The sequence below is a fragment of the Natrix helvetica genome, assembly GCF_964273705.1.
Source record: "Natrix helvetica genome assembly, chromosome: 15".
NCBI classification, from domain to species: Eukaryota; Metazoa; Chordata; class Lepidosauria; order Squamata; family Natricidae; genus Natrix; species Natrix helvetica.
The window spans coordinates 10,416,052-10,441,964 of record NC_138565.1 but is presented as its reverse complement, the minus strand read 5'-3'; the positions used below and the strand labels follow the sequence as shown (position 1 = coordinate 10,441,964).

Here is a 25,913-nt window from a genome sequence, read left to right as displayed (position 1 = left end):
CTTCTCCCTGGGAAATACGGCTGACCTTGAAAATAGAATAGGATAGAATGAGCTGGAAGGGACCTCGGAGGTCTTCTAGTCCAGCCCCCTGCTCAAGCAGGAGAGCCTATACCATTTCAGACAAATGAAATAGTTTCTTCTCTAAAAACCTCCACAATTTCTGGAGGCGAGCTGTTCCACTGGTTCATTGTTCTCCCTGTTAGGAAGTTTCTCCTTCATTCCAGGTTGCTTCTCTCCTTGATTAGTTTCCAACCATTGTTTCTTGTCCTGCTTTCTGATGCTTTGGAGAATAGCTTGGCCCCCTCTTCTTTAGAGCAGGGGTCTCCAACCTTGGCAACTTTAAGACTTGTGGACTTCATTTCCCAGAATTCCTCAGCCAATTCCTAGATGAGGAATTCTGGGAGTTGAAGTCCACAAGTCTTAAAGTAGCCAAGGTTGGAGACCCTTGCTCTAGAGCAGTGTTTCCCAACCTTGGCAACTTGAAGATGTCCGGACTTCAACTCCCAGAATTCCCCAGCCAGCATTGCTGGCTGGGGAATTCTGGGAATTGAAGTCTGGACATCTTCAAGTTGCCAAGGTTGGGAAACACTGCTCTAGAGGACTTCCCCATGACAACTCCAAACATCACAATTGGATTCCCTTTCCTGATTTGAGGGTTGTGGGATACTTTTTTTTTTGGGGGGGGGGGGTAAGCTGCCCAGAGTGGTTCAATATGAAATGAGTGGTAAAGGAATCTTATAAATAAACACCATCCTATTTGGGGTGGGGGCTGCTTCCTTCTGCTCCCCCAGAGTCTCTCAAGCAGTGCTCTGCAGAATCCCGGGACTCCATGGGAACTGGATGGAATTCCCTGAGGGGGGGGGGAAAGTTTGCTCCGCCACAGCTGGGCATTCCCAGGAACCAAGTCCAGGCTCATTGTCCTGCCAGGGTCTGAGAAGCAGCAGCAAGGCTTCTGGGAGGCATTTTATAAAAAATGAATGGTCCCTTGGCCTGAAAAAGTTTACAACCCTATGAGCTGATGCCATTGTGGAGCTGAGCACACGATGACAACTTTCCGAGCGATGGGCAGCTCTGGAGTAGCAGAAGCCAAAGGAAGAGCTGAAGACATGACCCTCAGAGGCAGGGGATCTTGACCCCAAATCATGCTGGCCCCAATGTTTTGTTGTAGGGTGGGGGTGCAGGTTACCCTCCCTTTCCCTGCTCTTGTGTGAATATTTTTCTGGCAAGGGATGCCTCAAGGCCAGGACTCTGCTGGGGAGGGGGCACTGGCTGAGTATTAGTGAAGCTGGACCTTTGCAGACATTGCAGCCAACCTCCCCACCTGGTGAAATTTGCCCCCGAAATAAGGGCCGAGGAATAAACTTGTCCCAAACGACTCTAAGCATCTGCCGGTCTCAACCTTTTAGTGACGAGGATGAGTGGAATGGCGTATTGATACTCAACTGATAATTCATTGTTTTAATTCTCCTTTTTTTTTTTTGCCTTCCAAGGGCAATTCCGGTGGGGACGGACCTCCAGGACCTCCAGGTGAAAGGGTAAGATCAAGCCAGCTGTAACTGAACCAGATGTGCCACGATTGGTACTTCCGGTGGAAAGATGGGGCTTCTTGGCTGGCATCAGTCCTGCCAAGGCAGAAGGATTAACCTGGCCGGATGCTCAGGGAGGAGAATGGCTCTCTTAGTTAATTAACTCTTCTGTCTCTTCCTTCCTAAGGGACCTTCAGGGCCTCAAGGACCAACAGGTTTTCCTGGACCAAAAGGGCCTCCGGTAAGTTTGGCCAAGAGACAGATTGGCCTCTGCTTGCCCAGGGCTCTCCGGGCTTAAATGGACCGCAAGAAAAGTCGGTGCAGAATTTGGTCCTCCTGAATGTGAGGACATCATTACCTTGAATACTTTTCACTGAAGATCCTGTTTCCTTCTTTAGGGACCTCCAGGAAAAGATGGGTTGCCAGGCCATCCCGGGCAGAGAGGGGAAACGGTCAGTGCTTAGAGGTTTTCATCATTTCTATTGATCTAGCAAGAGCATTTTCTCTCTTTATTTTGCCTAAGCAGGTCCAATCAATCGATCAATCAGAATAGAGCTGGAAGGGACCCTGGGGGCCATGTAGTCCAACCCCCTGCTCAAGCAGGAGGACCTATACCATTTTTGAACCAAGAACTTTTTCCTCCCTGGGGTGTGTGTGTGTGTGTGTGTGACCCTCTTTTGAGCCCAAAAGGGCAAAGTTAGATTGAATTCACTTGCAATTTATTGCATTAATTAACACATGCACTGCATATGGATAGCCATTCCTTTCATTGGGAATGAAATGGGGCAATTCAATAGCAGCTGTTGGAGGCTGCATTCAGGATTTGTGGGGCAGACATTGGGGGAAGAAAGAGCTTCAATCAGTGGTTGAAATATGGCTGAAGTTGGGCCTCCGCTCCCCTCAGTGACATCCTCCAAATTCAACACATGTTTACGTCTGAGGTAAGCCTTTCCCAGCCTTCGACATCTTGCGACATCTGACACGAACATTTCCTGACCGCAAAAGTTTGTCAAGTGTCAAGCACGTTTTTCTTGGCATGCTTTGTGCTTCTTCTGCTTCCGAAATCAATATGGCAGCTCTTCTCTGAGCGCATTGTGTGGGATTGATCTGTGAAAGGGAGCAACAGGAGAGAGACACTTCTCGGCTGACATCCTACTCGATGTATTGATCAGCACATATCCTACCGGCCGTGCAATCTCTCTGCCTAAAGCCATCAGAGGAGATCCTGGAGGGATCTGGGATTGTGCTTCTTCCCTCAACCAGGATCAACCGGGTTCTAGAGTTGAGGGAGATCCCCGCCTGCTCTCTCTCAAGTGGGGCCACTTGAACCACTCAGCTTCCCCCTCCCCCTCCCCACAGACCAGCCGGAGAGCATGACTTCAGCCTGTGTGGGAGGGGGCTCCTATTGTCAGAGTTCCAAGTAATGTATCCATAGCAAGCAAGACTCTGAGGCAGGTAGATTCCTCAAAGAATACTTTTCTTCGGAATTATCATGTTGGGACATACCTGGTGAAAACCGACTCTAAAGTCTCCCGCAGTTTTCACCTAACTAAAAGTAAAAAGTTTTCCCACTTTCTTGAAACAATCAGTCCCATCATCCAATCACAGAACGGGCTGGCATCACCCCACTTTCTTCCGACCAGGTGTGAGAACGTCCTTGGTTCCCAAGAGAAAATTCATTGTTTTGGCTATATGTCCCCTTCCAAACAGTTGGATCTTTGAACGTTGAGGGACCGGCTGAAGGGCGTGTCTGTGAGCTCCAAGGGACTGTCAGCCCTTCCTCCTTGTGGCTGTAGAAAGCCCAGCTAAGTCATTTTCAAATGAATCTGGCAACATTGGCTGCCTTTGGGGGACCAAGGCTGTCCGTCGCCCCTCTCCAGCCAGGTCAGCTGGGACTCCTGGCTCCTCCAGGACAGGATGAGTTGGCCAGAGGTTGTCCAAGCAGACGGGCAGCTTCACTGGTAATAAAGCAGCTCCCTGCTCTCCCCAGACAACCTTCACCCCTTCCAGTGACTGCTTTAAGCCTTTGGTAACCTCTTGGCTGGCCTTTGAATATCCAGCTTGTATCTCTTTCCTTCTTTCCTTCCTTCCTTCCTTCCTTCCTTCCTTCCTTCCTTCCTTCCTTCCTTCCTTCCTTCCTTCTCTTTCTTTCTTTCTTTCTTTCTTTCTTTCTTTCTTTCTTTCTTTCTTTCTTTCTTTCTTTCTTTCTTTCTTTCTTTCTTTCTTTCTTTCTTTCTTGGAAAGTGAGCTTAGCCAAAGAGATCCTGTCGTTTTATTTGTTTCCATCCATGGTCTGTGGCTGTTTTTTTTACTTTACTTTTATTTGCGCTTATAAACCGCCACCTCTCCCAAAAGGGAATTGCCCTTCAATTGACCCTTTCTTCTCTTCCCAGGGCTTCCAAGGGAAGACGGGCCCACCTGGGCCCCCAGGTGTTGTTGGTCCACAGGTGAGTCATTTCCAGATTCTCTGGTCAAAATTCCTTTTTTTTCTGGCTTTGTAGGAGATCGGTTGTCTCTCTGATTACTTTCTAATTCCTGGAAACTCTGCCAGGTTAATGACAGTTTAAATCTTGTATCAGAGCGTAAATAACATGCCTGCTTTCTGAGGTATAAAAGTCTACTGCCTGCTAATTATGTTTGGAAATGCTAAACGCAATTAGTGCAATTTACTAAACTGCCCTGGATTACAGTTCAGGGTGCAGGAGCTTAAAGTAGAATAAAATATGGATTAAAATATAAGAATGAAGACGTGGCATAAAAGGGACAGTTAAAAGCTTGCTTCAAGGGACAGGGAAATGTCATCAGCCTTCAACCACAACATGTTCCAGTAAATGTCCCTATGCCAAAAGTCCAAAACCACAAGGTTCAATTAAAGTTCGTTAATGGCACGTAGTCCATACCTGTAACAAAAGGAGAAGTAAGACCCCCATCTCCTTATAAGGCTTTGTCCTCAAGGTAACCAATGAGAAATGAGTAAAGTGTTTCCGTGTTACGCAGTCTTTGAGAATGTATAAGAATGCGTGCTTTTCTGCAACAAGCTGAGGCTTCTGGGGCGGCCACACCAGAGTTGAGGTCAGTGGGAGGGGGGAAAAAGATGAGAGAGTCCATTTAATCTCTCCTTTCCAGTGTTGTGGTGCTGTAAGGAAGCTGACAGGATTTTGACCAACAATACAGAAGGGTGGCTCAGTGGCTAAGACGCTGAGCTTGTCGATCAGAAGGTCCGCAGTTCAAGCGGTTCGAATCCCTAGGGCCGCGTAACAGAGTGAGCTCCCGTTCCTTGTCCCAGCTTCTGCCAACCTAGCAGTTCGAAAGTATGTGAAACGCAAGTAGAAAAATAGGGACCACCTTTGGGGGGAAGGGAACAGCGTTCCGTGCACCTTCGGCATTTGGCCATGCCGGCCACAGGACCACGGTGACGTCTTCGGACAGCGCTGGCTCTTCTGCTTTGAAACGGAGATGAGCACCGCCCCCTAGAGTCGGGAACGACTAGCACATAATTGCGAGGGAACCTTTTATCTTTACAGAACAGTAAAAAACTCAATAAAAGCCACCCTACTAAAAAAAGATAATTAAAAAGTGATCATTTTAATCTAATACAGGAGTCCCCAACCCCTGAGCTGTGGCCCACTGCCAGGCCGTGGCCTATTTGGAAGCGGGCTGCGTGATCAGTAGGCTGGTCGGCATAGACATGCGCGCAGAGCTCGGCTGCATGTGCTTGTGTGCGTAGGCGCGCTGCTCACAGGGCCGGGTTCCCCCCTTCCCCTCCCTCAGCTGGGTGGCCAGTCTGCAGAGGTTGGGCACAACTGATCCAATATAGACAGTTCATGGCAGATTGCAAACCAACATTAGGAAGAAGACCACATTGGTAGATCAACCAGGATCTTGTTATGGGAATTAGATGATTGAGTAGACAGAGGATTCAAGGGGTGGAAAGACACTGATAGGATTAGCCTTGATTTGGGGGGCGAACATACTGGCTGCTTTCAGTCAAGACCCCATCAGTCTGAGGTCTTGCTTCTCTCTGATTACAGCTTTGTGAACCCCTCCTGGCTCCCCCCCCCCGCTTGCCACCAGCTTCCGTCCCCCGAAATGCCCCCAGATTCCCTGTTTTTGATGGACTTGGGTATCTGTTTATCAGTCCTGAAGTTGCCTCCCCATTTCTTGCAGGGCCCCACAGGAGAAACAGGCCCGATGGGGGAACGTGGCCATCCGGGACCTCCGGGGCCCCCAGGTGAACAGGGACTTCCTGGCTTGGCTGGAAAAGAAGGAACAAAGGTATGACCTCCATTGGACCGAGAAGACGCCCGGGGTGGACAAAGGGCTTCGTTTGAGAAAGTTAAAGTTAGACGTCTGGAGGGATCTAAGAGTGAAGGGTCTTCCTCTGTCTTGTGGAGAAAAATGTAGAACAAGAACTCCTGAATATTAGTTGGTCTGCTCTAAAGAGTGGTGCCCTGGCCTAGAGGTGGCGCTCTCGCCTCACAATCAGGAGGCTGTGAGTTCGATCCTAGGTAGAGGCAGATATTCCTCTCTCTGGGCACAGTGAGAATATATCTGCTGGGGGAAAAACCTCCGCATTGGCAACAGGAAGGGCATCCGGCCAGTAAACTCTCAGCTCCATTCAGTTGCCCAGAGTCCACCCCGCAAGGGATTATGGGGTCATTAAAAGAAGATGATGGTAGTTGGTTTGCTCTTAAGAGGACATTTTATGTCCCAGGGAGGCTGCGGATCTCCAGTGCTGACTGTCTTCAGGCAGAGCCTCTCCCAGGGGGCTTAAACAGAGTCCCTGCGCTGGGCAGGGGTGGATGGGATGGCCTTGATGACCTCTTTCCCCAGTCTAAGCAAAGCCCTCAGTGTCTGGAGAAATGGTGCCAGTGCTGTCACAGCTTCCCTGCCTCAAACCTTTCCCATGCGCAGGTTTGCAGTGGAAAAGCTCTGAGGCATCGGGGGCAGGTGCTGGACCTGGTGCCTCCTGAGCTAGTGCAGAGTCCCTTCCCCCCAAGGACAGTTTCCCTTTATGGGTTAGATCTGTTTTCAGATCTACATTCATCTCAGACAAGACAACCAAAAGAATTGGAGGGGAGTGTTGTGGCCCGCCATTGGAGCTGGCAGCAGATTCAGACAGTGAGGAGGGTTGGGGAGGAACCTGGGCCAGTCCTGGAGTCTGGGGAAGGCTCGGATGAGGGCTCTGTGTCGGAGGCAGAGAGGGGGCCAGAGCCGTATGCCAGTTATCAGCTGCCTTCGGAGTCAGGCATCAGTGAGGCAGACGAACAGCTGGAGCCTGTTCCTGGTGTGCGCATGCGCAGAGTTGCCAGACAAAGGAAACAGCTAAAGAACAGGGGTCGACTTGGGAGTAAGGCCACAGGTGGACGGTGAATGGCCCCTCCCAGAGGAAATAAAAGAGGAGCGAAAGAGGCGTGGAGTTTGCAGGAGACAGTTAGTTCGCTTAATTGGTTTGGAGACTCCTTGCCAAGTTTTGCAGATCTCGGCCAGGCAGTTCTCCAAGCCAGATAAAGTCTGTGACCGTTAATCCCCCCTTGAAAGACTTTGCTGGATGTGAATGAGCAGCATTCACAGGAAATTAATAAAAGGGGTATTTGTCGGGAGTTTGCGTCCTGCTCTTGGGAAGCCTCGGTCAGAACAGGTGAAGGCATTCTCCTAGCAAGGCCTCCTCTGACATCAAATCTTGTAAAACGTCATCACAACCGACTTGGATACCATCGGAATTCATTACATGCAGCCTCCTCCTCCTCCTGGGTTGGCCCTGAGGGACGAGGGAGGGCTTGTTTTCCTGGCAATCTGACCCACGGTCCTGCTTGCAGGGTGACCCAGGCCCCGCCGGTTTGCCCGGGAAAGATGGCCCAGCAGGATTCAGAGGCTTCGCCGGAGACCGAGGACTCCCCGGCCCAATTGTGAGTTGAGAGCTTTCCTCCCCCTCCTGCAACCACCGTCGTCTTTGAGATGCTTTTGCCAGTGAGTGACGCTGCTTTCCTCCCCTGCAGGGACCTGTGGGGCTGAAGGGCAATGAAGGCCCACCGGGGCCTCCTGGACCAGCAGTAAGTACCCCCTTTCTCTGGCTGGGCGGAGGGTCGGGGGGCTTTGGGCTTCTCCCAGGTGGCTGGAGAGGCAGCCGGGGAAGAGGAGGGGGCGCTTTTGGGAACCTCCACCTGGAAGGTGGGCTGGGCTGCCTTCTTGCCCACATCTGCCCAGCTGCCGTTGCTGCTTCAGAGAAGATGTGGACCTGACCTTGGAGCTCATTCCCTGCCCGGGTTCAGTGGGGCACAAGGGCCTCTCCCACCATTGAGAGGTTTCTCAATCTCTCTTACTCCGTCCCCACCTGGCAGCCTCTTCAGATGCTTCTGTGGCTCTTGGGGGTGCATCCTTTGGTGTTTGTCCCTTCTCTTACATCTCAATCCTCTCCTTTTCTCTTGGGAGCCCACGTGGCCCACCCTCTACTCAGCCCCCTTCCTTGGGCTGCTTGCCTTCTGCTAGAGCCTTCACTAACGTCCTTCTTCCTTCTTAGGGCTCTCCAGGGGAGCGAGGTCCTGCAGGAACAGCTGGCCCAATTGGACTGCCAGGACGGCCTGGACCCCAAGGGCCCACTGGCCCTGCGGGTGAGAAAGGGACCCCGGTAAGTTGTGTGTGTGTTTGTGTGTGAGTGTGTATGAGAGAGAGGGGAGACAGAGAGAGACAGAGAGAGGAGATACAGAAAGAGAGAGAGAGGAGAGACAGAGAGAAGAAAGAGAGACAGAGAGACAGAGAGAGAAAGGAAACAAAGAGAGACAGAGAGGAGAGACAGAAAGAGGGAGATAGAGACAGAGACAGGAGAGAGAGGAGATACAGAAAGAGAGAGAGAGGAGAGACAGAGAGAAGAAAGAGAGAGACAGAGAGGAGAGAGAGACAGAGAGAGGAGATACAGAAAGAGAGAGAGAGGAGAGAGACAGAGAGACAGGGAGAAGAAAGAGAGAGACAGAGAGAGGAGAGGGGGGAGAGGAGATACAGAAAGAGAGAGAGAGAAGAAAGAGAGAGGCAGAGGGGAGAGACAGAGAGGAGAGACAGAGAGGAGAGAGAGGGAGGGAGAGACAGAGAGAGGAGATACAGAAAGAGAGAGGAGAGAGACAGAGAGACAGAGAGAAGAAAGAGAGAGACGAGAGAGAGACGAGAAAGGAGATACAGAAAGAGGGAGAGGAGAGAGACAGAAGAGAGAGGGAGGAGAGAGAGGGGGAGAGAGAGAGGAGAGAGAGACAGAGAGAAGAAAGAGAGACAGAGAGAGGAGAGGGGGGGAGAGAGAGACGGGAGAGGAGATACAGAAAGAGTGAGAGGAGAGAGACAGAAGAGAGGGGGAGGAGAGAGAGAGAGAGAGAAGAAAGAGAGAGGAGAGAGAGAGACAGAGAGAAGAAAGAGAGAGACAGAGAGAGGAGAGGGGGGAGAAGAGATACAGAAAGAGAGAGAGAGGAGAGAGAGAGAAGAAAGAGAGAGACAGAGAGGAGAGACAGAGAGGAGAGACAGAGAGAGAGAGACAGAGAGAGGAGATACAGAAAGAGAGAGAGAGAGGAGAGAGAGGAGACCCACCTGGTCATGGTTTCTCTGTGCCCAGAACGGCACCCAGCAGGTAGGCAGCCCTGCCAGGTCCATGGACAGAAGGGCATCCCTGCCAAGGGTCAAAGGCCTAAGACCTGCACCTGGGGAGGGAAGAAGGCAGTGCCCTTGTTACAGGGATGGGATTAATGGGGGCTGTGAACTTACCTAATAAAGCAAATCTCGCATTGCTTTTTTCTGCCTGGAAGAAGGGACTTCCTTGCTCTCTTCCTGGAGCCAGCAGCCCTTTGCTTCCCCCTCCCACCACTTTCACAGACCCTGGAGAGGAGAGAAGCCTCAGGAGTTTGCATTAAGCAGGCAGGTCACGGATACGGATCTGTGCACCCCCCTTCCCCCACCCTGTGATTGATGCCCTGGGAGGGGGGTTGAAATCTGCAGCTGGACCTGTCGCCATGATCTCCTCCTTGAGCTCCATGAGGGAGGTTTGCCCTACAGCCCTGGCATTGCACGGGGGCTGCTGCTCTGCTGAAGCCCCCTCAGCCTCAGATGCCAACGATGAAGGAAGGGGCTCTCCTAGAACCCCTCCCCTCCCATCAACCACTCTCTCGTATTCCCTGGGGCCTTCCTCCCGGGACGATGAGACAGGAATGGGGCTCGGTAGGTTTGCCCTCCTTGGATTCAGTGGTTGAAGGGACTGGCTGGGTGGGATCTGAAAGGCTGCCACCGGGTGGCTGGTCTTGCAGGAGGCATTGAGTCTCCTTGGGAATCTCTGTGTGGCCAGAAGACCAGCACAGGACACTCCTCCAGGTTGACTCAGCCCTCCGTCCTTCCGAGGGGGGTAAAATGAGGACCCAGATTGTTGGGGGCAAGAGGCTGACTCTGCAAACCTCTTAGAGAGGGCTGTAAAAGCACTGTGAAGCGGGATATAAGTGCTAAGTGGGAAGGAAGGAAGGAAGGAAGGAAGGAAGGAAGGAAGGAAGGAAGGAAGGAAGGAAGGAAGGAAGGAAGGAAGAGCCATGGTGGCACAGTGGTCAGAGTGCAGTACTGCAGGCTGCTTCTGCTGACTGCCAGCTGCCTGCAATTTGGCAGTTTGAACCTCACCAGGCTCAAGGTTGACTCAGCCTTTTGTCCTTCTGAGGTGGGTAAAATGAGGACCCAAATTGTAGGGGGGCAAGAGGCCGACTCTGTAAATTGCTTAGAGAGGGCTGTAAAAGCAGTGTAAAGCGGTATGTAAGTCTAAGGGCTATTGCTAAATGGGATGTATGGGTGACCCTGGGGGAAGTGGGGCTGCCTAGGAAACCTTCAGACAAGAGGGTCAGGATGAGCCCCCCAGTCAGAGGAAGAAACTAAGGAAGGACCAGCCCTGAAGGAGCAAGCAGTTAAAAACAGCGTCCCAACGTCTGCTCATGCAGCCTTCCAATAACACAGAATTCACTCATCTGGTTGCGTTTCCTTTCTGGTTTAGCCGGGAGGGCTGACACGACATTTATTGAAATAACATGAAGGAATGTAAACAGGAAAACTTATTAAAATTTTCATCAGGATTGATATTAAATTCTTTCCGATCTGATTTATGCTGCCCAAATCTGTGCTCCCTGCCTAGATGAGGGTTTCAAATTTGCAGCCCTCCAGATTTAATCATCTAGAATTAGTTCATCTGTTCCTGTTTCCTCCTGGCTTACCCTGGAGGGCTGGCATGGGGGTCAGACCCCAGCAGTGTCTCCTGACCCCATCCCCCCTCTCTCTTTCCTGGATTCCTGGAGCACTGCAGGGGGCTTGAGCTAATTGAAAGGAGGGTCTGGCTCAGGAGATCTTCTGGAAAGAAGGAGACGCAATGAAAGCCCAACCGTTTTGCATTCACAACCGTTCACAACCTCCGGATCTGGCAGAGGGAATGCTTCCTGCCAGAAGTCCCTCAGTCCCAGGGCTCAGGATGGGCTGTGCTTAAGGCTGCTCCCTTAGCCCAAATGAAACCACGTTTATTGCAGCCAGGCCACGGGGCAGAGCCTCCATTCCCCCCAGCCCATAGTTCTGTGGTTTGTCCCGCTCATAATCCCCATATTATCCCAAGAAAAGAGGGCCTTATAACACCGCCTGTCCTGAGAAACGACCGATGGATGCTGGGTTGTAGCTGAGAAGACTTTGATTTTCTCCTTGGGCTTAGGGCGAGAAAGGCCCCCAAGGCCCGGCTGGACGAGACGGCATCCAGGGACCAGTTGGGCTTCCAGGTCCTGCCGGCCCGGTTGGCCCCCCAGGGGAAGATGGAGACAAGGTAGGCAAAAGTTCTGGCTTCCTTCCATTGATTGGATTGCTTTGCATGTAAGGCTACAAAAGCCCTGGCACGCCAATGCTTTCAAAGAGCCAGCAGTGAAACGGTGCCTACTTCAGAATCGGCTCTTCTGTTTCCTGTATATCTTTATTTCTCCACACTGGGGGTATCTTAAGTTCTTTGGTGTCTGGGATCCCACCACCAAGGCAATGGCGGCATCAGTGGCGAAGGACGGGCAAGGGTGAATGCAGGCTGGATGCGTTGATGAGAACTCAGTGGTGTGTTACGGGACAGATGGATGCCAACCCGTCTTAAATCTAAGATCTACAAGACAACCATCCGCCCTGTTGCACTCTGTGGCCCTGAATGCTGGGCAGCAACAACAGGGACCGGAAGCTCTCTCTGTGCCATGGAAATGCGAAGGGTCTGGTGGACATCGGGCATCTCCCTTCTTGACCACGTCTCAAATGATACTACTTTGGTGCACCACTTACAGAGAAGACGAGGCGAGGCCGGCTCTGCTGGTATTGGGCACGTCCAGAGAGCAGCATCTTCCACTGTGGCCAAGACTGCCTACCAAGAAGAAGTCAATGGCCGGAGACCTCTCAGGCGTTCAAAACAGAGATGGCGAGAGAGACATCATCAACACAGATATCCAAGCCAAGGGCCTGCGCCCTGGAGACGCAGCTGACCACGCAAAGTGGCATTCAGTGATCTGCAATGCGCCAGGAAGAAGACGATGTGGGGTCTCTTAAGGGCGGAACAGTTCTGCCTCCAAGTGAAACTGCCGTTTTCAAAGGGCAGCTGAGGATCCAAGGCTACGTCTATCCATAAACTGAAATACAAGATGGCATTCCACGTATTGGCACCCTTTGACCCAAATCTGCTCAGTGGTTACACCGGGGCCTTGCCGAATGTCCTGCTACAGGGCGTAAAGCAGTTTTCCCTGATGGGAAGAGAATTCAACATCCCAGAGTTGATGGGGGCTCCTGAGGCCATTCATTGTAAGGCTCTCACAATGCAGAATTCGGAGTCCAAGCCCCGTGGAGGGGTGGCTTGTCCAGTCATCCCCCAAAGCCTCTCTCGGGCTCCAGCTGCTCTTAGTGTTAGGAAGGCTAAAATAAAATAAAAGCAGAAATGTTATTGAGGCACCATTTCTTTTGCAATGCTGGTCATGTTTCACGCACGGTTTTCCTCCAAGGGATTTCTCAACACACCAAAATGATTTTAATTTTACAATGGTTTTTTTTCCAGACGTGCAGATTTGACCTGGGGGAAAAAAATCTACCCGGAGGTGTATTCATTCTTCATTTTTTAAGGATCAGACCAAACCAACAAACATTATTAATTTGTTAAGAATGTATAAGATATGGAACAAATTCAGGAATCTTCTTCCTGGCTTAGGTTCTCGTTGGTTGTGACAGTTCTGCTTGCATTACAGAATGGTATTCTCCATTTATTAGGGTGAAATTGGTGAACCAGGACAGAAAGGAAGCAGAGGGGACAAAGGAGAACAGGTGAGCTGTGGCTTTCCCACAGGGAGGCCAGGGAGGATGTGCCCCCTCCCCAACGTGTCCTTAGGCATCCCAGCATCCCTTCTGTATTACTGTTACTATACAAGACTGTATTACTATTCTTCTTCTCTTCCTAGTACCCATCTCTCCCCACTTATGACTATAACCATGTTGCTTGTACCTTTACTATTTATATTGTTTTATTTGTTTCCTACTATGATTTGATTGCTTATTAGTAACATGACTATCACTAAGTGTTGTATCTTATGATTCTTGATGAATGTATTCTATTTTATTTTTCTTTATGTAACACTGAGAGCATCTGCACCAAAGACAAATTCCTTGTGTGTCCAATCACACTTGGCCAACAAAGAATTCTATTCTATTCTATTCTATTCTATTCTATTCTATTCTATTCTATTCCATTCCATTCCATTTCATTCCATTTCATTCCATTCCATTCTACCTTATCTCTACTCTCTACTCTTCTATATTCTCTTCTGCTCTCCTCTCCTCTTCTATATTCTCTTCTCTTCTATCTCTACTCTGTACTCTTTACTCTGTATTCTCTTCTTTTCTATATTCTCTTCTATCTACCTTATCTCTACTCTCTACTCTTCTATATTCTCTTCTCCCCTCCTCTCCTCTTCTATATTTTCTCTTCTATCTCTACTCTCTACTCTTTACTCTCTTCTCTTCTATATTCTCGTCTCTTCTCCTAATTCTCATGGGCAGCTATGAATTCGGAGCTGTCTGGGTGCGAGCATTCATGAGTCAAAGTTCCTTTTCCAGCCTCTCCATCCTCAGAGGCTCCAGGAATTAGTGTAGCCACACCAATCTTAATGTGGCAATGAGGTCCATCCCACCACTGCCGAACAAAGAGAGACATTCAGTCACCCAATAGAGGATATTCATTGGGATGCGCCTTGTTCTTCAGCAAGATTTTAAATGGCAAGGGTCCATATTTTAGCCCTCCCCTCTGAGTCACTGTGATTGGAGGGCTCTGGCAGAATCCTGAGTGTGTGTGTGGGGGAATACATATTTAGCCAAATCCATCCAGGTATCAATGTGCCTTGAGAGTATCATTCCACATTGCATTGGTCTCCTTAGATGGATTTCAACTGTTTTGCCATTTCTTTGAAGACACGTCTTTGTTTCTTGCTAGGGTCCACCAGGTCCTATTGGTCCACAGGGCCCAATTGGCCAACCAGGTCCAGCGGTAAGTATTCCTTCTGTACATAAACATTATCTGCATTTAAAATATAAGCTAAAAAGTCCATCACTCCGTGGCTTTAGAGGGAGCGGGAGGCAGGAAGAGAAAGGCATGGCTAGTCTAGGGAAGAGAAGGACCAGGGGAGACAGGATAGCATCTTCCAATGTTTGGGCGGCTGCCACAGAGAGGAGTTGGGGGTCAAGCTATTCTGCAAGGAACCTCAAAGCCATACAAGGAACAATGGATGGAAACTGATCAAGGAGAGATTCAACTTGGAAATAAGGAGACATTTTCTGACCATGAGAACAATCAACCCATGGAACAGAAGTTGCCATCAGAAGTTGTGAGAGCTCATCCCTGGGCTGGCATCTGTCAGAAATGATGTAAGGTCTCCTGCTTGGGTGGGGTGGGTGGGTTGGACTAGATGACATACAAGGTCCCTTCCGACTAGGTACATCTAATCTGAACTAAAAAGGAAAGATTCTCCCTGTGTCTCATTTCCTCTTAGGTTCCCCCACTGCTTATTATATATCCTTGTAGCTCCCAGTGCAATGTTCTAGTTCTGGGAGCGTAAACAGATCACACTTTTCAAATAAAAGGCCCCTCAAGTTGAATTGCTTGGTTTAAGGAACTCCGCAGACTCCATAGAATTGAGTTCCTTAAATTATTATATTCTTTGATGGCCCAATGCATATTGGAAAGCTCGGTCTCCCTTCTGCGTCAAATTCAAAGAACTCACAGCATTTAATGTTACCTTCAGCTGTAAACTTTTCTCTCTCCCCCCAAGGGAGCCGATGGGGAGCCCGGCCCACGAGGACAGCAAGGGCTTTTCGGACAGAAGGGCGATGAAGGGCCAAGAGGATTTCCTGGCCCCCCAGGGCCAGTTGGGTTGCAGGTAACTGCCCAAGAGAACCAGTCTGGGATTGATCCATCATTTAGAGCACTGGATGGTTCCAGCCGAAATAAAAAAAACAACAGAGAAATCAGGATGGCCCTTTGAGCTGGATGTCAAATTCTTCTTCTTCTTCTTCTTCTTCTTCTTCTTTTTGTGCATGTCAACTGTTCTCTTTGCACTACTCTAAATTACTTGAGCTTGATTGTAGGACTCTAAAAATCTAAAAGCTTGGATTGCTCGTTCTGTAGGTTGAGTTCCAGCTTTGTGATGGGGGTGGATAGGTGGTTGGGGTGGGATGTGAGAATTATCTGCAAAATGTGTGAAATGGCCTCTGAAATGAGGTTCCCTGCCCCCCCCATATGAACCCCCCCCCCCAATGCTATTTAGAAGAGCTGCGAAGACCTGGCTCTCCACCCGGGGCTTCTGTGGGAGAGTGGGAGGCTTATCTTCTCCATCCCACCTGCCAGCTTTTATCTTCCCTTTTCATGTTTGATTGATTTTGTTCTGATCTCTTGTCCGAAGCGAGCAGCCGAGCACTCCTGAGAATCTGGAAGCGTACAACTTTCACATATGATTAGCATTATTGTCATTATTTGCAAAATGTGTGAAATATTTGCAAAGTGCAAGTATTTCGTCAAAGCACTTTATTTTGGTATATGTGGTTATACACAGGAAATAAGATTAATAAAATAATAGCAATTGCACTTAGACTTATATGCTGCTTCTCAGTGCTTTGTAGCCCTCTCTAAGCGGTTTACAGAGTCAGCCTCTTGCCCCCCAGCCATCCGAGGCCTCATTTTACCCACCTCGGAAGGACGGAAGGCTGAGTCAACCTTGAGCCTGGTGAGATTCGAACTGCCAAACTGCAGTCAGCAGAAGGAGCCTGCAGTACTGCATTCTAACCACTGGACCATCACGGCTCAGTGGTGAATGCTGTAAAGTACAATGAAAAGTAGAATGAAGAAAATAAAGGTTAATTAAAAATTTAAGTCTCACTGTTTCTAGCAAGGCCCTGCTGAATTGTGCTATTAAATAAAATATGGCAATATTATAAGGAGGCTATTTTTTAGCCTTCCAGCTAGGATCAAATGTAGAATTTGCAAAAAGATGGCAAAGTTTAATTGGATAAGTTTGATAGCCACAATTTGTAGTAAACAAAGGCCAAGCCCTTCCAGGCAACTGGCGCAGGCAATGAACTGGAGGACATAGTCAGTCATAGAAGTTCCAGGAGAATATTTGGCCCCCCAGAATCACCAAAGGGGGATTGTGAGCCCTCTTATCTTTTAGCCAGGTGGGGAAACAGGCGTCACTTTGGTATCGTTTGACAGCTGATCAACACCAACAATTTCTTATCATGCTGCCTGGCGACAGCAGAGAACTCCTGTGATGGCTGGTTAGGTCACCTGGCTTCACACATCGTGTGGGTCCCTCAGATTTGTGAGATGTGTTGTATAAACACAGCCGTGGTGTTTTCAAAAAGCAAGCTTGCCTTCACTTTGTCTCTTCAAGTGAAATGTTTTATCTTTTCAAAAGCTAAAGCAAAACAGCAACAACAACGCTTTCTAATTCTTTCAACAGGGCTTACCTGGGCCTCCAGGTGACAAGGGAGAAACTGGGGATGTCGGCCAAATGGTAATAAAGTCAATTGTTTTCTCTCAGATGTTAATGTTACTGTGTGTGTTTTGGACCAAAGCTTTGTCTTTCCGTCAGTTGAAGGAGTATTTCCTTTCCTTTCCCCAAGGGTCCTCCAGGTCCCCCCGGACCCAGGGGCCCAGGTGGATCTCCCGGAGCTGATGGGCCACAAGGTCCCGCAGGAGGGATTGGAAATCCAGGATCTGTTGGTGAAAAGGTAATGCCGCTTTGCAGGGAATCTTGGAGGCAGGAGCCGGCAGTCAGCAGAAGTAGCCGGCAGTTCTGCACTCTAACCACTGCGCCATCACAGCTGTAGCACCTGAGTTGTCTTTTTCTTTTGCAGGGAGAACCTGGAGAATCAGGACAACCTGGCCTTCCCGGAGACTCTGGACCACCAGTAAGATTTAAAACCTTTTTTTAAAAGAAAAGTATCCGTCTGGAATTGAGATGAAATGGAATAAAATTGGTACTCAGGAATGGTTAGAAAGCCTCAGGCAAAGATTTCCAAAATGGCGTTTTTAAGACCATTTCCAGTTCTGTCCCTTTTCCGACCCTCCCACAAATAATGTCTTCTGGAGCAACATTCTACTAAATGGATTGACAAGATGATTGACAACCACTCTTGCACTTGTTCCCATCTCAGTCCTTTTTCAGACCCCTAATTCCTCTGGGTATCCCCAATCCCCCCATCAACTTACCTATTTATTGGACCAGTTTCCTACAGTTAGTCCCTTGAAATCCACTCCCACAAACCAGCTGCTTAATCAAGGCAGGACAAGCCAAAAGACACAACACAACACATTCCGGTGTAGGAAGTGGGCTCTTATGAGAAAATAAGTGTGTGGAGAACCCAGATTCACAACTGCATTCCTGCCCACTTTGTCCTCCCCACAAGGACCAAAATCCACGTTCTTTTCATTGTGCAAATGGGAGATCCAAGTATAACTCTCCAAGTACAGGTGAGACAGAAACATAACACTTGGACTTCCTAAAATTAGTATAGCGCATTCTTTAGGTGGGAAAACGGAACTTTAAAAACTGAAATTTTTAAAGCAAGTGGACATTATCTGTTGTCCTAACTGTATTCTTCAAGAATACAGAACTAGAAGTGAACCCATACCTTTATTCCAAAACATATTACACCTGCACAAAAGGCTCCTCGCTGGTTGATTTGTATATCAAAACTTGATGTAGCTCAGTCTATATCATGTGATATAAATGGCTCTCCAACTGATCACGGTGATTCCTTCAGAATTTGTGGTCTTGAAGAAGTTCCTTCATAGCTGTGATTGCCTTCAGACGTTGTGGATATTCCATCACTGGAGGCTTTTAAGAAGAGACTAGTCAGCTACCAGTCTGAAATGGTCTAGGGTCTCCCGCTTGAGCAGGGGGTTGGACTAGAAGACCTCCGAGGTCCTTTCCAATTCTGTTGCTCTGATTCTGATTCCTCTCTGTCCCACAAAGGGACAGCAGTGGAGGAGACATCTGTCTCTTGGTGTCATGCTGATGGAGCATCAGAAGACAATCAAATGATGGTCATTTTTTGATTTCCTCTAAGGGCTGATTGGGCTTTTAATTGGTTTTTGTCCCCATTGCTTAATCTGTTGCTGAAACAAACCTTCTAACAAGCACCTTCCTCTGACAGGGTCCTAAAGGAGAAAGAGGGGAAAAGGGGGAAGCAGGCCCCTCTGGGTCTGCTGGGCCCCCAGGCCCCAAAGGTCCCCCAGGAGACGATGGCCCCAAAGGGAGCCCGGTAAGTAACCCCCTCCTCTATTTTGCCCAGTCAATCTGGAAGGAGATTGTCCCCTTAGGATGCTCCCCTGTTCTCTGTGCTGGGCTGCTGATTCCTTCCAGACAGCGAAGGGCCTTCTCTGCTTTTCTCCTCCTCTTTGAGGGGCCCTTGGTCCTCACGGGCTTCTTTGGGGGCAGACTACAGGGCCTCTCCCTGCCACGGGGGCAGCCCAGCTGCCTTTGCTTCGCTAGAGCAATGGCCCTTTTCTTCAGGAAGAGATCCAGAGGGGGTGGGGGGAGATCAGGAACTTGTTTCCTTGGACCTTATTATTTATGTAACACATTTATTGTTGTTGTTATAAATAATAGGCTGCCCGACTCCTAAAAAATTACGAGCAGCTTACATATTAAAAATAAAGCTCATTAAAAGAAAAATGCAAAACAGTAAAATACAGAGAGCCTTGTGGTGAGATGGGCCAGAAGTAAATGTAATTCATAAATAAAAGCCAAGCCAAACAGAAGAAAGCAAAAAGTGGGCTCCTCAGTCACTCAGTCCCCAAAGCCTTGGTGAATAACCAACAAAACCCCTCGAGCAGGGGTGAAATCCAGCAGGTTCTGGAGAACCAGTAACGGAAATTTGGAGTGGTTCAGGGAACCGGCAAATATCACCTCTGGCTGACCCCAGAGTGGGGTGGGAATGGAGATTTTACAGTACCCTTCCCCCAGAAGTCGGGAGGGAATAGGGATTTTGCAGTATCCTTCCCCTGCCAGGCCCACCATGCCATGCCCACAGAACCGGTAGTAAAAAAAACATTGAATTTCACCACTGCGCTTGAGGTGAGATGGGCAGCAAATAAGTACAATAAGTAAAGAAATGAATGGCATAAGGTTGGGAACCACATACATCCGTGCAGGAAGATTTGAGATTGGAGGATAATTGGCCAGGAACACGGGGTCTGTGTCTTTTTGAGGAAAGGGTGTGTTACACGTAGCTCCTTCAGTTCCCTCACTCAAGATCACCAGGGCAGCGTTAACCATCTAGGATCTAAGCAGCATAGACTAGAACAATTTCTCCATTTGCCTAAGAGTCACAGGGTCATAGTTGTTCCCCGGGGACCTCAACTTGGCCCAGGCAGCCAAGGGACCCTATGACTGCAGGGGCCACGTTGAGGGGCCATCAGACAAATAACAGGATATTCCTGATAGTGATGCATCCATCCTGAGCCTCTTCCTTTCCCAGCAAGGACTAGGCCTCCTTGAAAAGGGCGTCAAGTGGCCATGGGTAGATGCAAAAAATAGAGAGAAATAACTGATGTAATCTCTAATGTGGATTTTACCTATGTTGGACTGGATTCACTCTTCATTTTCCTCCAGTGAGGCTCCAGGTATCTCTTCTTTCCTTCATTTCCTGGAGCTCCTCAGAAAATGGAGGGTTTTGTTCCTCTCTTTTCTTTGAAAAAACTTTTGACCAAGCTTGGCTTGCAAACTCCTCTCTCACTCGTCTGCTTGAGATCCTGGAGCCATCCCATTTCACAGGAATGGATATTCTAATGCCCCCTTGATCCAACTTTTACAGTCAATGCATTGCCAAGAGTATTGCTCATTTCTTTCTTCTGCTGAATGCAAGATTTCAGGCTCTTTCTTTCCATACCTTTGCAGGGTCCAGTTGGCTTTCCAGGTGATCCAGGGCCCCCAGGTGAACCTGGCCCAGCTGTAAGTACCAAGATGGAAAACAGGGAGATTGTTTCTCTCTCAAATGTGTCTAAAAATCTTTACGGGAAGAAAATTCTGGGGAGGTTGCTTTCCAGAACTTTTGGAAATAGTTCAGTTTGAAATAGGGAATTTGGACATTTAAAATGTTGTATTTCCCCTTAAGATTTCAAGTGTGTATTTCTAAGGCACATATATACTGTATATGTTTTTCACTGTTGTGGCCTATTTATTAATTTTCTGATAAGCAAAGAGTTCAGAGAAGAGCAACCAGGATTGATTAGGGGACTGGAGGCTCAAAAGTAAGATGATCGGTTGCAAGTCTAGGGAAGAGAAGGACCAGGGGAGACAGGAGAGCATCTTCCAATATTTGAGGGGCTGCCACAGAGAGGAGGGGGGGTCAAGCTATTCTCCAAAGCACCCGAAGGCCACACAAGGAACAATGGATGGAAAGTGAACAAGGAGAGATTCCACCCGGAAATAAGGAGGAATTTCCTGACAGAACAATCAATCAATATAACAGAAGTTGGAAGTTGTGGGAGCTTCATCACTGGAAGCTTTCAAGAAGACACTGGACTGCCATGTATCAGAAATGGTCTCCTGCTTGGGCGGGGGGTTGGACTAGATGACCTACAAGGTCCCTTCCAACTCTGTTAATCTGTTTTAAAAAATAGTTCTGTCATAATCGTAATCATCTTGCATGTCTATTCTTTTTTACAATGGTTTCATTTTTCTTTGATATTATTGAATGTTAGACATTTTTAATCAAGGGGAAAATTTGACCTTTTGAAATCTTGATCTTACATTGAACTTGTTAGAGATGTGCTCCACATTTCATTGAGAATATTAATATATTCATCATGTGTTGTTTAATTACAAGAGCCAGTTTGGTGCTATGGCATCAGGTGGAGAATGAGACCTTGGGTTTTAACCCTGCCCTAAGAAGCTGAGCTTGTCGATAAGAAAGGTCGGCAGTTCGGTGGTTCGAATCCCTAGCACCGCGTAACGGAGTGAGCCCCTGTTACTTGTCCCAGCTTCTGCCAACCAAGCAGTTGGAAAGCACGTAAAAAATGCAAGTAGAAAAATAGGAACCACCTTTGGTGGGAAGGTAACAGCGTTCTGTACGCCTTCGGTGTTGAGTCATGCCGGCCTCATGACCACGGAGACGTCTTCGGACAGCGCTGGCTCTTCGGCTTTGAAACGGAGATGAGCACTGTCCCCCTAGAGTTGGGAACGACTGGCACATGTGTGCGAGGGGAACCTTTACCTTTAAGCAGAAGCAGCTAGGGGAGTGGGGAGGCTGAGCCAGACCCTCTTTCTCATCCCCAAGAAGAAACAGGCAAATTCACTTCTGAATTTTTTTCCAAGAAAATTGCAGGGCCTAGTCTAAGCAGCCATGAGGAGTCAACACTGACTCAAAGCTACACGCATATATTAAAATGTAATAAATTATATGTAAGATATCAATAGTTCCTGTGTCACCTCTGGCATTTAGCCGTGAATGACTTCCTTTTTATTAGGAAATTCTTCAGGAATGTGCCCTTCAAAAGGCCTGAAATAGCAATGGGAAACTAAAGGATTCCTTTTCTATTTTCTTCTAGGGTCAGGATGGCCCAACAGGCGATAAGGGCGATGATGGGGAAGCTGGCCAAACGGTGAGTGCCCCGACTGTATGCAGAGGGCATGTATTTCTTAGGAATGCCTCTCTTTGTTTAGTACCAAAAATAGGATAGGGGTGAGTTAGCGACTGAGTAGAGATGGCCATCAAGAGAGAGCTACGGACTGGTGGGGAGCCATTAGTCAGAACCTGGGGTCAGCCGGTGTTTCCGGAATGTCTTTATTTGGAGGAAACCCCATCCCAAGCCTAAGCACCCCTTTCTTCTTCGTGTTAAAAACATCCTAGCTGATACTCCCGGCGCTTCTCTGCAGAAGACAGTTTGGCCACAGCTGTCTGTCTCCACAAGTGTGGAAATAGCAGATTCCTGGTGCAAACCCTCCATAGGCGACCAGCTAGAGTCATATGCCAAGATGAATTTAATGGGGAAGGGGATAAAGAAGCCAATGAGGCAGAAAGGATATTTAAGGAAGCTCTTTTGAACTTGTGATCCAAGCGCTCATAAAAGGACACTGTCAGGCTTCTCCCAACTCGGGCAGTCAGGAAAGAAAGACCCTGGACTCCATTGGTAGCAAAAGGTATACTTTTACTGAAGCCAAGTGGTTACAGCGTAGCAAAGCCAGATCTGAGGATTCCCTGTGTGAACCCGGTAATTTTCTCTTCTCCAGGCCCTCCCACTCTTTGTCATCTTGGTAGTGTCCAATAGTGTCCAAATTGGATATTTTGGTAACAGTTCCACATTTTTTTGCGTCTTTGGTGGGTGTTTGAATTTTGGTCCCAGGCTGGTGTCATCTCAACCATTATCTCTGGTTGGCACCTCTGGTTCATGTCATTCCCCCCTCCCTATGTCCTCCCATTCCCCCTCTTCACAATTTTATGACAGGCTGCCATCAAAAGAAAGCGAAGCTGGGCTGAAGAGGTTTGATGGCAGATCTGACAGACATAAAACGCGGCAAAAATCACTGAACAACTCTTGGAGATTCTCCGTCATGCAGAGGTCATGGTTGTCCCAAAGGTGCTTTTTCAGGAGGCATCTGGACTCACCCAAGAAGCTTCTTCAGCTCTGGCTGGATGGTGGGGAATGGAAGGATTTATTCTCCTTGCAGAGAGCTGGTCATTTGCATCTTTTTAGAGGGACGTTGAGGCTACTTGGAGGTTTATCCCAGGTGTCCTCAGGGTCACCTGAGTGGTGCAAATGGTTCCTGTAGTTTGCAATTTTTCCCTCTGGAAATCCATTCCTCCTCCCACCCCATTCAAAAGGTCTTCATCCCAAATTGCGTAGCTAAAAGTCTGTAGAGATTCTCCGTCATGCAGAGGTCATGGTTGTCCCAAAGGTGTTTTTTTCAGGAGGCAACTGGACTTTCTTGGGTTTTTTTCTGTGAAGACATTTCACTTCTCCTCCAAGAAGCTTCTTCAGCTCTGACAGGATAAGTGGGGAATGGAAGGATTTATATATCTTGCAGAGAGCTGGTCATTTGCATTAACAACTCTTGCTTAGCAACAGAAATTTGGGACTCGGGGTTTAGCCTGTCCTGACAGTTCTTGTGTTAGAGCTCTAAGGATAAAGATTGTTTTCTTCTCTTCTTTTGTTCCCAGGGGTCTCCTGGTCCAACGGGAGAGCCAGGTCCTTCTGGCCCTCCAGGCAAGAGAGTAAGTCGCCTTTTTAGTCTTCCATCTTCCAGTTTTTAGAAAAACATCTCAGAAAATGTCCCTGACCCCAAATGAGAGCCAAATGGACGGGTGTCATGATGCAAAGAGGGGGTCAAACGGTATCTCTACCCGTGACGGGTGGGTTGGTGCGTGGATGCACGAATCTTTCGAACAATTCATCGGAGAGCAAATTCTGCAAGCCTGCAAAGAAAGCATCAGCAGGAACCTCAGAGGTGCCAATTATTGAAAATATAATGTATCACCATAACAACAAATCTCTGGAAAACTTGGCGTGAATAAAGGCAGACTCGATGTCGCTCTTCAAAAGGAATGATTACCTTTCTTGTCACAAGAACATGTTCGGTTGCATCCCGTTTGCAAAGCAGGAAAGCAAAGATAGGAACGGTTGTCAGATGCTTTGGAGAAGTCAACCCCCCCCCCCACCAGAAACAGGGTGTGGTCTTCCAGATTGCTCTGGTTCTCCTCCAGCCAGATTCCCGATATTCCATAGATGCCGTTTCAAGGTTTTATAGATTTGTTCTTTGGGTAAAAATCGTCTGCTGTTTGCTTTGAAACTAGTTTCCATTTAAGACAGGGGTGTCCAAACTTGGGAACTTTAAGACTTGTGGACTTCAACTCCCAGAATTCCCCAGCCAGCTTGAAGTCCACAAGTCTTAAAGTTCCCAAGTTTGGACAGCCCTGATTTAAGAAGAAGGTTAGATGCAAGTAAAAGAAATAAGCTCCATCGCTGAAGCTTTTTAAGTCTTTAAAGATAGCATTCCTGTGCAGGGCTCCTTGATACCAACGGTCGTGGGGAGGGGCAGGTGCGAGGACAGATTAAGAGCGCGTAGTCGGTTGGGAGACCGGGGTTTTTGGTTATTCCCGGTCGTTTGTACCAACCCCTGCATACTAGGTGGTCAGGATCTACAGACCCAAGGCCTGAGACTGCTGTTATGCAACGCGAGGTCCGTTGTTAATAAGGCCCCCCTCATCCACGATCTAATTTTGGAGGGGGAGCCGGACCTCGCAGGAATAACCGAGACCTGGTTGGGCCACGAGGGAGGTTTACCCCTCGTGGAAATGTGCCCGCCAGGTTATCGAGCATTTCACCAGCCTCGGGCCCAGGGAAGGGGCGGTGGGGTAGCAGTGATTATCCGGGAAGACTTAGAGCCGAGAGAGTTCACCGTGCCACAGACATCCGGGTGTGAGTCTCTTGTCGTGAGATGGGGCCCAGGGAGGCAGTTGGGCCTGCTGATAGTATACCTGGCTCCTCGCTATACGTCAGCGGCCCTGCCTGAACTCCTCGAGCTGATCTCATCGGTGGCGGTTGAGACCCCCAAACTGTTAGTGATGGGGGATTTTAATCTGCCGTCGATGGGAGAAGCGTCTGAGGGGGTTCGGGAGTTCATGGCTTCCATGACAGCCATGGACCTGACCCAGTTAATTCAGGGCCCTACTCACGAGGGAGGCCACACGCTGGACCTTGTCTTTGTCTCTGGCCAATGGACGAGTGATCTGGGAATAGGGGATCTAGCTATTATTCCCCTGTCATGGTCGGATCACTCACTTCTCCGGCTTGACTTCCCTGGTGTTACCCCCCACCGCGAGGAGGCGGAACCGGAAGGCATTAGATGGTTCCGCCCCAAGCGCCTGATGGAACCAGATAGGTTGCAGACGGAGCTTGGGCCACCTCCTGTGGATCTGACCCGCCCTCGAGTAGAGGACCTGGTAGACGCATGGAACAGTGCGACTACCGGGGCCCTAGACCGGGTGGCGCCTTTGCGGCCTCTCCTGCGGCGACGAACCACCCTGGCCCCTTGGTTTACCGAGGAGCTAAGGGTGATGAAACGCCACAAGAGACGCCTAGAGAGTCGTTGGAGATCCTCCCGTTCCGAATTTGACCGAGCACAGGCACGAGCCTATTTGAGGACATACCTTGTGGCATTAAGAGCGGCCAAACGTCAACATTGCGCCGCTCTTATTGCGTCCGCAGATAACCGCCCTGCCGCCCTGTTTCGGGTGACTCGCTCCCTCTTGTTTGAGAGACCGCGGGAAGCCCCTTTACAGGGCAGAGCAGAGGAGTTTGGGAAATATCTACAGGACAAAGTCGCTCAAATCCGGATGGGATGGGCCCCTTTCAGTGGTCCAGTAGAGACGCCCGTGGCGAGTCTTGAGGGACCGCTTTGGGAGGAGTTTGACTCGGTTGCCATCGAGGATTTGGACAGGTTGCGTGGACGTCTGCGACCCACCACATGTTTATTGGACCCGTGTCCCTCCTGGCTTGTACTGGCATCCTGGGAGGTTACGCGCGACTGGCTCCTGGGCCTAGTGAACGCCTCGTTGGGTGAGGGGTTTCTACCGGCCGCCTTGAAAGAGGCAGTGGTGAGGCCCCTGCTCAAGAAGCCTTCCCTGGACCCAACGGACCTAGTCAATTATCGTCCAGTCTCCAACCTTCCTTTTCTAGCGAAGGTTGTAGAGAGTGTGGTGGCACAGCAGTTCCCACGTCACCTGGAGGAAAATGATTATCTAGACCCGCGCCAGTCCGGCTTCCGACCCGGGCACAGCACGGAGACGGCCTTGGTCGCATTGGTTGATGATCTCTGGAGGGCCAGAGATAGGGGT

The 25,913-nt window shown here is 49.0% G+C and overlaps 1 protein-coding gene across 1 annotated transcript in view; it reads left to right on the top strand.

Moving 5' to 3' along the window:
* The window catches only part of COL5A1 (collagen type V alpha 1 chain), a 207,323-nt gene that overhangs the window by 149,594 nt on the left and 31,816 nt on the right, over positions 1-25,913 (top strand). The window contains exons 24-42 of the mRNA XM_081967084.1: positions 1,491-1,535; positions 1,714-1,767; positions 1,925-1,978; positions 3,920-3,973; positions 5,694-5,801; positions 7,346-7,435; positions 7,526-7,579; positions 8,047-8,154; positions 11,227-11,334; positions 12,795-12,848; positions 14,011-14,064; positions 14,846-14,953; positions 16,532-16,585; positions 16,695-16,802; positions 16,929-16,982; positions 18,231-18,338; positions 19,976-20,029; positions 21,628-21,681; positions 23,238-23,291. Of these exons, the coding sequence (XP_081823210.1) occupies positions 1,491-1,535; positions 1,714-1,767; positions 1,925-1,978; positions 3,920-3,973; positions 5,694-5,801; positions 7,346-7,435; positions 7,526-7,579; positions 8,047-8,154; positions 11,227-11,334; positions 12,795-12,848; positions 14,011-14,064; positions 14,846-14,953; positions 16,532-16,585; positions 16,695-16,802; positions 16,929-16,982; positions 18,231-18,338; positions 19,976-20,029; positions 21,628-21,681; positions 23,238-23,291 (1,377 nt within the window). The remainder of the gene's footprint in view (positions 1-1,490; positions 1,536-1,713; positions 1,768-1,924; positions 1,979-3,919; positions 3,974-5,693; positions 5,802-7,345; positions 7,436-7,525; positions 7,580-8,046; positions 8,155-11,226; positions 11,335-12,794; positions 12,849-14,010; positions 14,065-14,845; positions 14,954-16,531; positions 16,586-16,694; positions 16,803-16,928; positions 16,983-18,230; positions 18,339-19,975; positions 20,030-21,627; positions 21,682-23,237; positions 23,292-25,913) is intronic.